At 46.3% G+C, this 15,333-nt stretch overlaps 2 protein-coding genes across 3 annotated transcripts; both read left to right on the top strand.

Moving 5' to 3' along the window:
• Nucleotides 1-891: 891 nt before the first annotated feature.
• On the top strand, nt 892-7,857 carry LOC135109847 (galactosylceramide sulfotransferase-like). Its single transcript, XM_064021603.1, has 9 exons — nt 892-1,163; nt 3,671-3,852; nt 4,170-4,257; nt 4,768-4,941; nt 5,600-5,695; nt 5,946-6,098; nt 6,218-6,355; nt 6,438-6,680; nt 7,035-7,857. The coding sequence occupies exons 1-9, from the start codon at nt 1,131-1,133 to the stop codon at nt 7,188-7,190; spliced, it is 1,263 nt and encodes a 420-aa protein (XP_063877673.1). The 5' UTR covers nt 892-1,130; the 3' UTR covers nt 7,191-7,857.
• Nucleotides 7,858-8,792: 935 nt separating this feature from the next.
• Nucleotides 8,793-12,444, top strand: LOC135109849 (galactose-3-O-sulfotransferase 4-like). 2 transcript variants are annotated; one of them, XM_064021610.1, is made up of 9 exons: nt 8,793-9,260; nt 9,478-9,767; nt 10,094-10,181; nt 10,307-10,480; nt 10,624-10,719; nt 10,871-11,020; nt 11,197-11,334; nt 11,468-11,710; nt 12,091-12,444. In XM_064021610.1, exons 2-9 carry the CDS (start codon nt 9,637-9,639, stop codon nt 12,226-12,228), a joined length of 1,158 nt encoding a protein of 385 aa, XP_063877680.1. In that variant the 5' UTR covers nt 8,793-9,260; nt 9,478-9,636; the 3' UTR covers nt 12,229-12,444. The 2 variants fall into 2 exon arrangements, with proteins under 2 accessions (XP_063877680.1, XP_063877681.1); XM_064021611.1 differs by lacking the exon at nt 9,478-9,767 and having other exon boundaries at nt 8,797-9,260.
• Nucleotides 12,445-15,333: the final 2,889 nt, after the last annotated feature.

The raw sequence follows: 15,333 nt of genomic DNA, 5'->3' as shown, positions 1-15,333 counted from the left end.
TTTAAAATATTATTGATCAGTGATGGCTTGTGCTCAATCTTGATTATCATAGATGGTGTAAAATCACAGAAACATCGTATAAAATAGTATTTTTTTTTCTTTTCCCACGTAGGCCTAGCAGTATTTTGCAAAATCGCACAAGAAGCAAAGACGGTTTCTGCATTGAAAGAACTCAATTTTTCCAAAACAAAATAGGAACAGGAGAATGGACATCCTTTTCAAATAGCCTAAGCCAGCACTAAGGAAGTCAAGCATTTGCTGTTAGGATAAGATCTAAAGAATTAAATAATTATCTATCTATCTTTATAATCTATCAATCAATGGTATGTTAAACAATAACAATAAAAGCATTTAAGACTTTATTTGTCTGAATGTGAGGCAGCCCCCCATCAGTAACAGTCACGAGCCGCCACTGGTTTGCAGTACTCAAATCGAAGCTGTAGTTACTTACTAGCGCCACTCCAGGCTTGTGTCTCCGCCGCGCTGCGATGGAAGAGTTTATTGTGCAGCGTGAATCTGAAATTCTATGAAACAGGAGACAGAAAGAAATAAAAAAAAAAAAAAAAAAAAACATAAAAATGAAAGGAGGTGGAGTGAAGACCAGCTATGAGGAAAGTCGACATAATTTTAGATGACTACCGCTAAAAATGCGTTTGCCACCGAGGTTTAAGGTTTTTACAACCATGTTACCTGAGGATGATTGGTCACCTACCACCCACCCATCCCACCCCTCCCTGCCCCACTTCCCCCTGCCTCCTGCTCCCCTTGACCGCTAAGTAGCAGATTCTGGCGGACGTATAGTATGTGATGTGGAACAGAAGTCTCTTTCTCTGAGACGCTATCTCAATTACTTGTATATATTTTCATACCTTCTTTCCTCCTAGGCTGTCTGGCGCACGAGGAGCTTGTTGTGCTGCTGGTGTTGTTCATAGAGTGAAGGGCTGGAGGAGAGAGCAAAGAGGAGACTGAGCAGGGTGGCTTTACACACCCCGCTGCCTTACTGTTTGGTAGATGTGTGGCTCAAGTGTTCGAGGTAGGCAAAACACACACTCTCGCTTTGACTCACACACTCAAGGTTTTCGTGGCGGTGTGCAGACGTGATGAGTATATGAGTGCTGGAAGGGATCCTGATGAGGCCTGAGGTCATCTCCGACAGTCTCAAGGTGTGTTTGATGTACTGGCAGGAAGAACGTTCTTGATCGTGCCTGCTTCTCCTTTGCTTCACTGTAATATAGGTGTTACTGCAGGATCACGCTCGCCTCGCAGTAAACTTGTATTTTTTATCATTTATATATAGAGAATTATAGAGAATCAGTTGCTTGTTGTGAGATGCTGTCAGCTCAAAAAGAATTTCTAAAGGGTTAAGATTGCCCGCCGTGGTTGCCCTAGCCTTGCGCCGAGTGTTGTTTATAAAGACCGTTCTGTTGTTGATGGGGTAGATTTCTAGATCGAGAAAACATGTTATAGCATGTGTGTAGCCTTTGAACACTCACGTGACACCACAGCCAATGACACCTGCTTCGTCCACACTGGTACCGTCAAGAAGCTATCAGGCTATGTGTGGCAGCCCCTGCATGAATGTACCTACCTATATCCACGTATCTTATCCATCCATAAATATGTCTAATCTTCTCTTAAAGCTCCCAGTGACACAGCTTTCACAGCCAACATGATCTGCACCTAACAGAGACCGCATTCCTTAGCGTTCCAGCGTGTTAACGGGAATTTTCAAGGCTATTTTCGTGAGAGAGAAAAGTTTTAACAAGAAATTTGCACCATGAGTGGGAAAAAAAAACCCCATGAGAACCCAACTCATAACCTTCGTGGCTTTGGAAGGTACTCCTTATAGGACCGAGATCCCGAGGCGCTTCAGAGTCCGTGCTCAGATCACAACATGCTTGTGGCCTGTTCAGTGTTAAGTAAGTACCTTGACCAGTATTAAAAAAAAATGATTTGCTCTCACCACGACTGTTTTCCAAGGCCACAAAGATGATAAATCGGGTTCTCAAGAGTGTTTGTCGTGTTAATAATGTAGAAATGGTGTTAATCTGTCACTAGAACCGTATAAACGCAATTATTAAAAACCCGTGTAGCTCCAATTAGAGCCTTCTGAAAGTGGACTTGACTCCGTGTTAATATTATTTGCGCAACCTTGTGTGCAGCTCTCCAGGCCGTTAAGATCAATACACTCTTATTTGTTGTACGGTTGTCGACTGCGTAGAGATACAGGCACGGCAGAGTCAAGGAACAGGGAGTGCAGTGTTGCGAGTAAGAGGGTATGAAGAAGAAGCAGAAACAAGCTTACTTATACCGAAGTCTTAATTTAAAAGACTTTGGATTCTCATATAACTATTTTCAGAGGTGATTATCGAGGTTCTCATTGGTGTTTTCCCATTAATAATACTGAATACTCCTTAAATTTCTGCCAGCATCATGAAAGAACCCTTGAAAACTGCAGTAACGCGTTAAGACTCCCGAAACGGTTGAGAGCACGGGACCTTAAGTATAACTGTGCTGTGGCCAGGCCGGTGCCGACGACTCGTGGTGCTGGGAACGGCGGAGGTCAGGTCATGGTGGTGGTGGTGGTGGTGGTGGTGGTCTCATGGAATCTTTGAGTAGAACGAAGTGGAAGTGATTGCAAGACAGTGCCAGAGGGAGGGTAGGAGAGCTGTGGTGAAAGCAAAGCATTTCTGAATACGGGCCTGAAACACTTGCTGCCTGAGAGACTAAAGGGAAATGTTTCTAAAAAGATGATACACGAGAGGTGTGGCCTGAGAGTGATGGATGTGCCGTACTTCTAGAGGTGCTTGCGAACTTTTTTTTTATTATTCTTTACTTATTATTTAGTAACAGGATCACTGGTTAACAGCAACGAGGGCAACGGAAGTTAAAAAAAAGACCCACTGAGGTGCCAATCCCAAAAGGAAGGCCAAAAGGATCATTTAAAATTGGAGGACACATGGGTGCTACACATTAGGTGCTACATAAATTTAAAGAAAAGTTGTAGTATGGTATTTAAAGACAAGGTGCTACTAACTTACCTTAATCCTGTGAACGTACATGTAGATCACTACGAGGAAGGACAAAGCGAGAAGATTCTGTGCATCACTACTAATCAGACGCACTGCAATAAAAAAAAAAAAGGAAAAACACAACCGAAAATAAATAAAAGACAAGTAAGTATAGAAAAAAAGAAATGAAAGAAGAAAGAAAAATGCATTAAGAAGAAGAAAGAAAATGCATTAAGAACATACTAACCTCAAGCACATGATAACATACCGGAGATAAAGAGAGTCAGTCACCACATCTTCCGTGACTCCACACTTGGCTCTCCGTGCCTGGGATCGCAATAATTGAGGGTGACTAGTTCCTCTTTTTAGGTAAATTGCAGGGATCGTCTGGGGAACATTAAATCAAGGGGTGGATCACGTGTGACGAGGAGGAGGAGGAGGAGGAGGAGGAGGAGGAAGAAGAAGAGGCACATGGTACCGTGATTTTAACACTCTTTATCAATGCCGAGTCACGAGGAAGTAAAGAGAGAGAGAGAGAGAGTGTGTGTGTGTGTGTGTGTGTGTGTGTATCCTCAGGTGTTTATGGTGGATACACGTGGCCGCCTAACCCTGTATTAAACACTTAACATCTTTGTACAAGCACCCAACGCTCACGGCAGGACGTGGCAGAGGGGGAGCAGTGCGGCGCCGGCAAGGGATGGACGATGATGAGTTTGCCCCGCTGCCCAATGGTGCGGCTCAGGGTGTGTCGCTTCACCTTCAGGGGTCTGGTGTTTTTCACGGTGGCGGTGGCGCTGCTGTATGGTTTCCTGCTCATGGATGGGGCGCGATCTGCAGGAAAGTGAGTGCCTCTCTCTCTCTCTCTCTCTCTCTCTCTGAGTGTGTGTGTGGGAGTGGATAAGTGGAGATGTTTATTAACTGATTTTAATTTTTATTTACTTTCAGCTCAGCTTGTAGGTATTACAAGGAAAGAAGGAGCTAAGATTTTTTTTTATTCTCATTAGGATCAGCTAATGAGTCATAATTTTCTTTGCATTAATTTTGTAGGTAACTAATTTGACTACATGATCCATTATCTATGAAATATTCTCTCTCTCTCTCTCTCTCTCTCTCTCTCTCTCTCTCTCTCTCTCTCTCTCTCTCTCTCTCGTCCCGCAGGCCTCCCTGGCTGGAGCTCAACACCTGCTCGCCGAGGAACAACGTCGCCTTTCTCAAAACCCACAAGTGTGCGTCCTCCGCCATCCAGGTGAGTATCTCGCTGGGAAGACGGTTCAGGTTCACTCACACACCAAAAACTTTAAACACACTTTAAACACACTAGACACTTATTATTGCTATTTATTAAATCACATTAAATAGCTTCTTAGGCATGAACATAAATCTACAATATTCTAAATACACACATTAAAATAAATACATTTTAAATTCGCATCATGTCATTAGTGCGAACATAAAGCCAAATATTAATGACGAGTGTGTGTTTGGAGAGGGCGACTCTCACCACGACTATTTTCCAAGGCTACAGAGATTATTGACCGAGATTTCAAGAGTGTTTCTCCTCTTAACAATGTAGAAATCTTGTTAAAAAACACCCTTAAATTAAACCCGTATATCTTCAACCAGAGCCTCTTGGAAGTAGTGGAGGTGCGGTGCAGAAGTGTTTCAGGAGATGGTCTTAATTCATATAAAACGACTAAAGATTTCACAAGTGGATAACCTGCAAACCTTGTGGAGCTCATCCCGCCCTTCTCCACAGAACATTCTCTTCCGCTATGGCGACAAACACAACCTCCACTTCGCACTGCCGGTCACGGGGAACTACTTTGGCGGTGGAAGACACATTTTTGAAGCTGGTATGGTCCGGTCCTCGCCCTTCAACAAGGTGACGCCCAACATCTTCGCCATTCACACCAAGTGGAACTACGAAGAGGTGGGTGGTGGTGGTGGTGGTGGTGGTGGTGGTACAGGGAACTCTGTGGAGAGGAGTCGGTGAAGGGTCGGGGAAGGGTCGGGGAGGAGACGTCGTGGCACCAGTGAGGCCCTTCAGATCTTAGGTCTCCTGCTGGTCCGCTGCTGGACGTCGGATGTCGGGAGAAACGGGACAAGTTAAGCCAAATTATGTAAAGTTTCAACAAATGTATCGATAGAATTTTGTAAAGTCTTTATTTTTATTTAAGTGGGGCTCTGGCCAAGAGCAACCAAAAATTGGAAATGAAGGCCCACTTAAGTGCCGGTCCCCAAACTGAAGTCAAAAAGAATAATAGAATATTGGAGGATAAGTGTTTTGAAATCTCCCTCGTGAAAGAAGTAGTCATAAGAAGGAGGAGATTCAGAAACAGGCAGGGAATTCCAGAGTTTACAATTTTAATATGATTTTTACCGTCATTTCATGTACAAAGCACAAGGAAACTGACTAGGAGATAATGTACACGAATGAACTTTGGGGTCCCGAGTCCTGCTGTCAGTTGTGTCTGTTCACTTTTCCAGTTTTTACTGCACGCGTCAGTTACAGTTTGAAGTGAGTTGGTTTGCACAGTAAGTGTGCAGTGATGAGTGTGTGAGTGACACGCCTGTCCTCTCTCCTGCAGGTGAAAAAAGTCATGCCTGAAGACACCGTCTACTTCACCATTGTCAGGGAACCCACGGCCCTCTTCCAGTCCCTCTTCGATTACGCCAGTATTGGGGTATTATTATTATCATTATTGTTATTATTTTTATTACTATTATTATTATTAGTAGTAGTAGTATTAGTAGTAGTAATAGTAGTAGTAGTAGTAGTAGTAGTAGTAGTAGTAGTAGTAGTATCATTATTATTATTGTTATTATCACCATCGTGATCCACTTGGCTGTGTGTGTGTAAGGAGGGTCAAGGGTCACGCGGCGTCCAGACAGCAGGCAGCAGCGAAATGTTGTAATGCGTCTTGTGTGTGACAGGAAAGAGCAGGCGGCCTGACGCTGGACGAGTACGTGAGGCGGAACCCCATTGACGCCAGCAGAACTGACGGCTACGTGGGCTACAACCAGATGACCTGGGACCTTGGGATGCCGCTGGAGGACATGAGCAACCTTACTGCCGGCCGTGAACTGGTAAGTGTGTGTGTGTGTGTGTGTGTGTGTGCAGAAGGTTTGGGCTAGGATCTGTACGGGGAAGGGAACAGGTACAGACATTACAGAATGTGCATACATGCATACATACATACATACAGGTGCGGCGCGCAGACGCGCAGTTCGGGCTGGTGCTGGTGGCGGAGCGGATGGACGAGTCGCTGGTGTTGCTGGCCAATTACCTGTGCTGGGAGCTGCGCGACGTGCTGGTGCTGCGGGTCAACTCCCTCAGGGACGAGGTGAGGCGGGGGGAGGGGAGGGGGCACACAGTGCCTGTCAGTCACTCCCTCCTTCAGGTGACTCATTTTGTTCCTCCCGCAGTTCAAGTCTTCCATCAGTGAGGAGTCGCGGCAGGCGCTGCAGCAGAGGCTCGCCCCGGACTACCTGCTGTACAACCACTTCCTGGAGAAGTTCGACCAGCAGGTGGAGGCGTTCGGGCGGCGCAGGATGGCGGCGGAGGTGGCCAGGCTGCGGGAGCTGATGGCGCTGCTCGTCAGCAAGTGTAACTTCGTTAGGAAGGAAGCCTCGGGTCTCACGGGGAGGCAGAAGCCGAGGTCGTATAAGGTGTGTGTGTGTGTGTGTGTGTGTGTGTGTGTGGGTGGGTGGGTGTGGTTAATGCTTTATATTGAGTAATTAGACTCCTGTTCCTTGCCACGATGGGTCATTGCCGTCATAACTGACTTGAGGCTGGGATGAGATCAGAATGAAAAAAAAAAAATAATAATAATAATAACTTTGGTGGTGTCATGCCCATGAGCCTCTGCGGGGCGAGGTAAACAGCGACCCAGCACAGCACGATGTTTGTCTTTATACTGATCAATACATGCGAGGTGCAGGTGCCTGTGTGGATGGGAGCTGCTTTGCGTGGATCACCTGTCCTTCTGCAGCATTCTTACTTTGATGTTGTGTTGATTGCAGGTGGACGGCTTCGTGGCGGCGCAAGGTGGAGAGGCGTGCGAGCTGTTCACCATAGCAAATCCAATTTACATTGGCCTTCTGAAGGAGAAGCAACGCAGGGAACTCCTCAACGGGACACAACAGGCTCCTAGCAAGACTCCCTCTCAAGACTCTTAACCTGCCAGTGATCAGTGTGCGTCTAGCCACCGCGAGGGACGGAAGGGAAGGCTGTGTTGAATTGACCCTCGTGCTTCTCCCTGGCGCTTGGGGAGTGAGGCCAGCAAAGTACCGGATGTTATCGTGAGCAGTGACTATTACAGCGAGAGAAGGTGGAAGTGTTAACAAAATGATATCGAGAAGCGTGTTTTTCAGTGTTTCTGCGTCATCTGTGGTGGTGTGATTTTGTTTTTACTTTTTTAACAAGCTATTGTGGGAGTTAATGGGAGTGTGAGTGTTTCTTGATGCTATTTAATGATGCTTTTTACTTGCTATTGTAGTACTTATTGTTCTATTATTGTTGTTGTTGTAATTATTTTATTGTTATCATTATTTTTTTTCACATATGTTTACTGGAGTCTGCCAGAGTGAGACGCGTGTAACTAAGATCACAGGTGAAGCTACAGGCGGTCTCTGAGTCACACGCCCCGGGAACCACAATCATTCCATCTGGCAGAAATGTATAATCACTATGTAAAAATAGCTTCCTTCCTCCACCTCTATCAAGCTGAGTGGTTAATTCGTGTCCTCCACTTATTGACCCAAAGGATATCTGCAGTACCCTTGTTATATCAGCTTGTCCACATGAATACCTAGCTGGGGATGATAAAAGGTAATGACGTTAATAGCATTTCCTAACTTTACTCCCCGTGCGTGTTAAAAGTGAGGAAGAACATGAGTTTCACGTAAAAATATTCAACAAGCTGGACGCGTGGCAGGAGGCGCCATACTGGGTAGTGGTGGTGGTGGTGGTGCTGTTGCTGGCGGTAATAGTGGTAAAGGTAGTGGTGGTGATGGATTGCTGTTGTTGCTGGTGGTAATAGTAGTGGTGGTGGAGGGGTAGCAACTGGGAGGCAACCTGTCTGAAGGTAGCGTTGGGGCCTAGGAATGTAGGTCTGTACATAACCACCGTAATGATGGGCAGAGTAACAACCAGCAGGCGTTCCACGGTGATTTTCTTGCCAGAGCTTACCTTGAGATCCAGCTTGTCACATCCCAACTGAATCTAAACCCCGAGTCAGTTTATTGCTCACTTACCTTCAAGAATGGCTTAAGGGGAAAACTTAACTTTGATGTTATTTTGCTGTAATAACTCCCTCTTGTCTCGTTATCATCAGGAATAGGGCGCAGCTGAGTTAGGGGGACACAAGGGGGAGTATCTCGAATGCGTTTGGTGACCCAAGGCATGGCGGGTTGCATCTCCAAGCTCCCATCCAGCAGAGGGTTCCTGCAGCAACACCGCCACCTCACCTGCCTTATCAACACACATTGCTTCAGGAAAAGACGTAAATTATGGGTTATTTTTTACGATGCGTACCTTTCAGAGAGAGAGAGAGAGAGAGAGAGAGAGAGAGAGAGAGAGAGAGAGAGAGAGAGAGAGAGAGAGAGAGAGAGAGAGAGAGAGAGACTTCTGTTCCACATCACATACTCTGATTAAACAGATCAACTACATCGTTACGTCTGCCAGATTCTGTTACGTAGCGGCCAGGGGGAGCAGGAAGCAGGGGGGAGGGAGCAGGGGGTAGGGAGGGATGGGATGGGTGGGTGGCAGGTGAGCAATCATCCGCAGGTAGCATGGTCGTAAAAACGTGGATAAGTATGGACCAAAACCCTTAAACCTGAACCTCGGGGGCAGACGCTTTTCTAGCAACTTTCCTCTAAAATTATGTCGATTTTCCTTATAGCTGGTCTTCACTCCACCTCCTTTCATTTTTATGGTTTTATTTACTTATTTTCTGTCTCCTATTTCATGGAATCTCAGATACACGCTACAACATGGAAGGCGTATTTAATTACAACACTGCACAGTAAACTCTTCCATCGCAGCGCGGCGGAGACACAAGCCTGGAGTGGCGCTAGTGAGTAACTACAGCGTCGATTTGAGTACTGCAAACTGCTGCTGACAGTGTAAGGCGCCATTAGTGCAAAACGCGACGCGGCGGCGAGCGAGGAAGGGCGCGTGCAGACCACAGACCATCGCCGTGCCGTGAAGGGCGAGGGTGAGCCACCGAGGAGACAGGAGTACTGAAGGTAAGTGAGCGCTGGGCACTGAGTGGTGGCTGTGAGGGAGGTGAGGGTGACGACTCAGGCTTGCATGACGTCCCAGTGACGCCTTGGTCCCTTGAGAGAGAGAGAGAGAGAGAGAGAGAGAGAGAGAGAGAGAGAGAGAGAGAGAGAGAGAGAGAGAGAGAGAGAGAGAGAGAAACAGGCAGCATGCACACCTTCCCTGCGTGGGTTGTCTCGGCAGGTGGGGTCTCTGCCATGCACCGCCAACAGATGACTGCACTGCTCCCATACTCCAAGTAGCGTTGACTGAGTTCTTCTTTTCGTCTTCCGCGCTAACCCACAAGCAGCACCTCCGGGAGTGTTGCCTGGTGGTGCTCCTTCCGTTGACAGCGGGGCGAAGATGGCACGCAGGTCGCAGCCATCGTGGGCGAGGGCGCGTCACCTCACCACCAGGACCGTCATGTTCTCCACGGTGACAGTGGCGCTGCTGTATTGTGCGCTGCTCATGGACGGGGCTCAATCCCCAGGAAAGTGAGTGGGCGCCTCTCTCTCTCTCTCTCTCTCTGGACCTTATTCTAAATCACTCCGCGCCGCCTCTCCATTACTTTCAAAAGGCTGTAGTTGAAGTTATACGGGTTTTTAAAGCTTTTTTTTTTTTTTTGTGTGATTCTAGAGACACATTAACATAATTGCTACATTATTCCGGGGAGAAACACTTTTGAGAACCCGAATAATTACTTCTGTAGCCTTTGAAAATAGTGGTGGTGAGAAAGAGAAGCGTTTCTCAATATGGGCCTCTCTCTCTTTCTCTCTCTCTCTCTCTCTCTCTCTCTCTCTCTCTCTCTCTCGTCCCGCAGACCGCCCTGGCTGGAGCTCAACACCTGCTCGCCGAGGAACAACGTCGCCTTTCTCAAAACCCACAAGTGTGCGTCCTCCGCCATCCAGGTGAGTATCTCGCTGGGAAGACGGTTCAGATGGCTGGTTCACACACACACACACACACACACACACACACACACACACACACACAAATATACACTCGTACATGCATTGCCGTCCTTCCCCCACAGAACATTCTCTTCCGCTATGGCGACAAACACAACCTCTACTTCGCACTGCCGGAAAGAGGGAACTACTTCGGCGGCGGAAAACACCCCTTTAAGGCCTCCATGGTCCAGTCCTCGCCCCTCAACAAGGTGACGCCCAATATCTTCGCAGTTCACTCCAAATGGGACTACGAGGAGGTGGGTGGTGTGGTGGTGGTGGTGGTGGCGGCGGTAGTGGTGGGCGTGGTGGTGGTGCAGGGAGCGCAGTGCGAAGGGGGCGGGAAGGGAGGAAGGGTGGTTGAATGACACAAGCACCTAAAAACCTGCTCTCTCCTTTACAGGTGAAAAAAACGATGCCTGAAGACACTTCCTTCTTTACCATCGTCAGGGAACCCACGGCTCTCTTCCAGTCCCTCTTCGATTTCACCATGAGGGAGGTATGATTATTACTACTACTACTACTACTACTACTACTACTACTACTACTACTATTATTATTATTATTATTATTATTATTATTATTATTATTACTATCATCATGATGTTGATGAAGATGACATGTACTACCTTGTATGGCGGTGTGGGCAGGACGTGCTGGGGCTGACACTGGACCAGTACGTGAAGCAGGTGGGCTTCGCACAAGACAGAAGCTTCGGCTACTTGGGCTACAACCAGATGTCCTGGGACTTCGGGATGTCGCTGGAGGACATGGACAACCTTACTGCCGCCCATGAACTGGTAAGAGTGTGTGTGTGTGTGTGTGTGTGTGTGTGTGTGTGTGCAGAAAGCCTGATACCTTTATCAGCTTGGGAGTACACACCGCCTTTTTCAAGCACACACGGAAGATGTGTGGTGAGTGAGGACGGATCCAGGCATTACTGGAGGTGCATACTTACATACATACATACATACAGGTGCGGCACGCAGACGCGCAGTTCGGGCTGGTGCTGGTGGCGGAGCGGATGGACGAGTCGCTGGTGTTGCTGGCCAAGTACATGTGCTGGGAGCTGCGCGACGTGCTGGTGCTGCGGGTCAACTCCCTCAGGGACGAGGTGAGGCGGGAGGGAGGGGAGGGGGCACACAGTGCCTGTCAGTCACTCCCTCCTTCACGTGACTCAGTCACTTCCTCCTTCAGGTGACTCAGTCATTCCCTCCTTCAGGTGACTCATTTTGTTCCTCCCGCAGTTCAAGTCTTCCATCAGTGAGGAGTCGCGGCAGGCGCTGCAGCAGAGGCTCGCCCCGGACTACCTGTTGTACAACCACTTCCTGGAGAAGTTCGACCAGCAGGTGGAGGCGTTCGGGCGGCGCAGGATGGCGGCGGAGGTGGCCAGGCTGCGGGAGCTGATGGCGCTGCTCGTCAGCAAGTGTAACTTCGTTAGGAAGGAAGCCTCGGGTCTCACGGGGAGGCAGAAGCCGAGGTCGTATAAGGTGTGTGTGTGTGTGTGTGTGTGTGTGTCGGTGGGTGGGTGTGGTTAATGCTTTATATTGAGTAATTAGACTCCTGCCCCTTGCCACGATGGGTCATTGCCGTCATAACTGACTTGAGGCTGGGATGAGATCAGAATGAAAAAAAAAAAATAAATAAATAAAATAAATAAATAATAATAATAATAATAATAATAACTTTGGTGGTGTCATGCCCATGAGCCTCTGCGGGGCGAGGTAAACAGCGACCCAGCACAGCACGCTGTTTGTCTTTATACTGATCAATACATGCGAGGTGCAGGTGCCTGTGTGGATGGGAGCTGCTTTGCGTGGATCACCTGTCCTTCTGCAGCATTCTTACTTTGATGTTGTGTTGATTGCAGGTGGACGGCTTCGTGGCAGCGCGAGGTGGAGAGGCGTGCGGGCTGTTCACCATAGCAAATCCAATTTATCTTGACCTTCTGAAGGAGAAGCAACGCAGGGAACTCCTCAACGGGACACAACAGGCTCCCAGCAGATAACAGATGCACAGCTGGATAACAGATAATAGACAGACTACTACATTTTGAACATTTGAACAGTTTATCCATAGACTGTAACAAAAATGGCAAATAATAACAGTGAATAATAATGGCATGAAAACGTGTCTAGCATTTTTGAGGCCAAAACTTTTCAGGAGCAACATATACATATTAATAATAATAATGATAATAATAATAAAAATATTAAATAGCCAAGTATGAACATATTATAATTATCACAAGGAAAACCTAACTTAACAAACAGAATTGCGAGAGCGTCAGAATAGTCGGCGTCCCTCTTCCACCCCTCTTTTCTTTTTTCTTGGTCGTCCTCTCTGCCGCTGTGGGGACCCTTGTAACACCTGCCCGCCACTGATTAAAGGTAATGCGGAGGGGAGGGATGGGGAGTGGTGGGGGAGGGAAAGCAATAATGAGATGGGACGAATGGAAGGGAGGGATAAGGTCTCTCTCTCTCTCTCTCTCTCTCTCTCTCTCTCTCTCTCTCTCTCTCTCTATTTCAAGAGAAATGTCTTGCCAGATCACCTAAAAGAAGAATAATATGTATGCAGTTTCAAAGAAAGGAAGGATAACTATATAAAATATTGAATGAATGAAGAAGGAAGGAAGATAAAATAAATATATATAAGAAAAGAACAAAGGAGAAAAACACGAAAAAAAAACTGAAATGAACTACAGGAAAACATAAGAAAAATCTTGATTTCAACGATGAAGCAAAAGCTGACAATTTGTGTCAGCGTCCCTTTGTTCGAGACCCTTCGTGAGTCCTGAGGCAATGATCATGTTTTGCTCCGAGTCCCTGCTGCCTGCATCACGTCTGATGTTCCCGGAGTGCAAGGGCGTTCACCAAAAGCCTGCGGGGAGATGAGTACTGAGCAGACAACACGGCAGGGGTAGCAGGGGATCAAGGGCCTGCAGGGTGAAATGTTTGTGTTTCTGCACGCAGCGGGTGGCATTTTTTCCGAAGTCTGTGGGAGTGTATGGGCTCCTGTGAAGACGCTTGGCTGTGGCTCCGAAACTAACCACAGGATATTGTCGGAAATGCTCTCAGTTGTGATTTCCACACAAAGTTACCGATGTAAGACTTAATCCAATCTAACCTAGCCTTAACTAGTCTAGCGTGATGAAGAGTGATCAGCACTACCCTTTCAGACTTGAGAAATAATGGCAGCGGGTGAGTCTGTGACGCACTTAATTGGAACTGGAATAGGTTTTTTTGGTTATTTTTTATAATAAATCCCTATCGCTTACAGTGTTGAAATTTATGTATCAAGGAGGACACACTGACGCCTTGGCGTAAATGTAAAGATCTTTAAAAGACTAGTCTGTGATCAGCTGAGCCTAAACTGCGTTCGTTCGTGTGTTTGTTTACAGCAGAGTACTGGCCAACTGGTGCGCATGCTCTGGAGTCCGTGACGTGTGTGACGTCACGTTCTGACCAATGGCAAGACAGCACGTTACCCAGCATGCAGCAGGGAACCACCAAGTAGCAGATCTACTTCAGTTTGAAATGGCTGCCATCGTGATGGGGTGGTTAAGTGTGAGTACCGTTACTGGAATTTTATGGCAAAATTACATTTGTGAGACGATTCAGCGATAGAGTTTGTGCTCATACGGCTGTTTACCTCAATCTGTGCCGTGGCTGGAGTGTAACAGGCCCGCTGGTAAGCATGTATCTAATAAGATTAAATTGTGTCGATTAGGTAATCCTTTGGGGTTCTGGTAGTTTTTTAGGCTAGGTAAGGGTAGGTTAGGTTAACGTCCTTAACATGGGGTTGGGTGTCCAGGAAGTGTTGAGGATCCACAGTTTAGGTTACATTAATGTTCGTTTCTCAGGAGGTATCTCTCAAAATGGGCGGTTTTTCCTTGAAAATTTAAATTTGAAAGTCCATATTTCGCTTGCTTTTTATTTATTTATTTTTCTTATCTCCCAAATGCCCGATTTCCCTCTGCCCCCCCCCTCAAGCTTGTTTGCGATGTTTGGAGGGCTGGAGAGGATGGAGGGACGGATCTGTTAACCTGAGCAAAAACAAAAACAAAAAATTATATATATATATATATATATATATATATATATATATATATATATATATATATATATATATATATATATATATATATATATATATATATATTACTGCTCCGCCAGCCTGGAAAGCGCTCTGAAGGGTGCCACATCAGATTTTGTGAGAAATGACCACTCATTGCCTCGGAATGAGTAGCCGGGCATTATCTGCCTAAGTTTACTGTAACGTTTGGTAGCTTTCAGCAAAACTAACAATAATTGTATTGTTTTGAAGTCAGTGCCGATAATCTTGTCTGGTGTGAGGGTTGTATGAGTCACCCCACGTAGGACACCGTTTTCTCTGGATTCCTTTGGTGAGTGAGTGCGAGGTGAACTCCTCAAATTTTCATGACTTGTTTCTCTTATTGTGGATCTTGTGCCAGCTGGTGACCCGCCGCCTCTACGCCTCGGCTTGTCCTTCATGTGGTGCAGTGTTCGACGGCCCAATGTAAGTGTACACATCGATTTATTAATTCAGTTCAGTGGTTGTCAAACTGGGGAGGGGAGGGCAGGGAGGAGGCGGTGAAGTGGTCTGCTCTAGAACAATTGTTTAAGAAGTATGTAAGTAAATCAATCCAGGAATGAGTATCTCCCCTTGCTCCCGTGCCAGACAGTTGCGTGCATCTCACTGAAATAGGCTGATGAAACTATATAATTCATGTACTTGATTTTTATTTATTTAAGTGTTGCAAGAACTTAAAATATAATGTTTGTCATGTCTTCATAACGTATATTAAGTTCCCAGAGCAGTGCATGTTGCGATCTTAATTATTTGCTGGAGTAAGTTGGTTTACACGTTAGTGATATGACAATTCTAATAAATATTTACGTGTCATGTATTCATTTTCAGTATTTTGCTTATCTTCGTTTCATCATATCTTCGTTTCAGCCTTTTACTGGTGTATGTGTATTTGCATTTCAGTGTTATGAGAACTTGTCATGTTGTGTGCATGCCCTTCATATTTCATAACTAATTTACGTAACTGGATGCTTTGCTTTGATTTGTTTATTGGTGTGTCTTT

This window comes from Scylla paramamosain, chromosome 19, assembly GCF_035594125.1.
Source record: "Scylla paramamosain isolate STU-SP2022 chromosome 19, ASM3559412v1, whole genome shotgun sequence".
Classification (NCBI taxonomy): Eukaryota; Metazoa; Arthropoda; class Malacostraca; order Decapoda; family Portunidae; genus Scylla; species Scylla paramamosain.
Note: the sequence above shows the minus strand (reverse complement) of the source record. Positions and strands in the feature narration are given on the sequence as shown.

Bases quoted from the DNA above. Each gene is read 5' to 3' on its own strand.
- LOC135109847 (XM_064021603.1), top strand. From the start codon at position 1,131: ATGAGGCCTGAGGTCATCTCCGACAGTCTCAAG. The intron at 1,164-3,670 runs GTGTGTTTGATG...CGCTCACGGCAG, and splicing joins TCATCTCCGACAGTCTCAAG to GACGTGGCAGAGGGGGAGCA. The intron at 6,099-6,217 runs GTAAGTGTGTGT...ACATACATACAG, and splicing joins TTACTGCCGGCCGTGAACTG to GTGCGGCGCGCAGACGCGCA.
- LOC135109849 (XM_064021610.1), top strand. From the start codon at position 9,637: ATGGCACGCAGGTCGCAGCCATCGTGGGCGAGGGCGCGTCACCTCACC. The intron at 9,768-10,093 runs GTGAGTGGGCGC...CTCGTCCCGCAG, and splicing joins GGGGCTCAATCCCCAGGAAA to ACCGCCCTGGCTGGAGCTCA. The intron at 11,711-12,090 runs GTGTGTGTGTGT...TGTTGATTGCAG, and splicing joins AGAAGCCGAGGTCGTATAAG to GTGGACGGCTTCGTGGCAGC.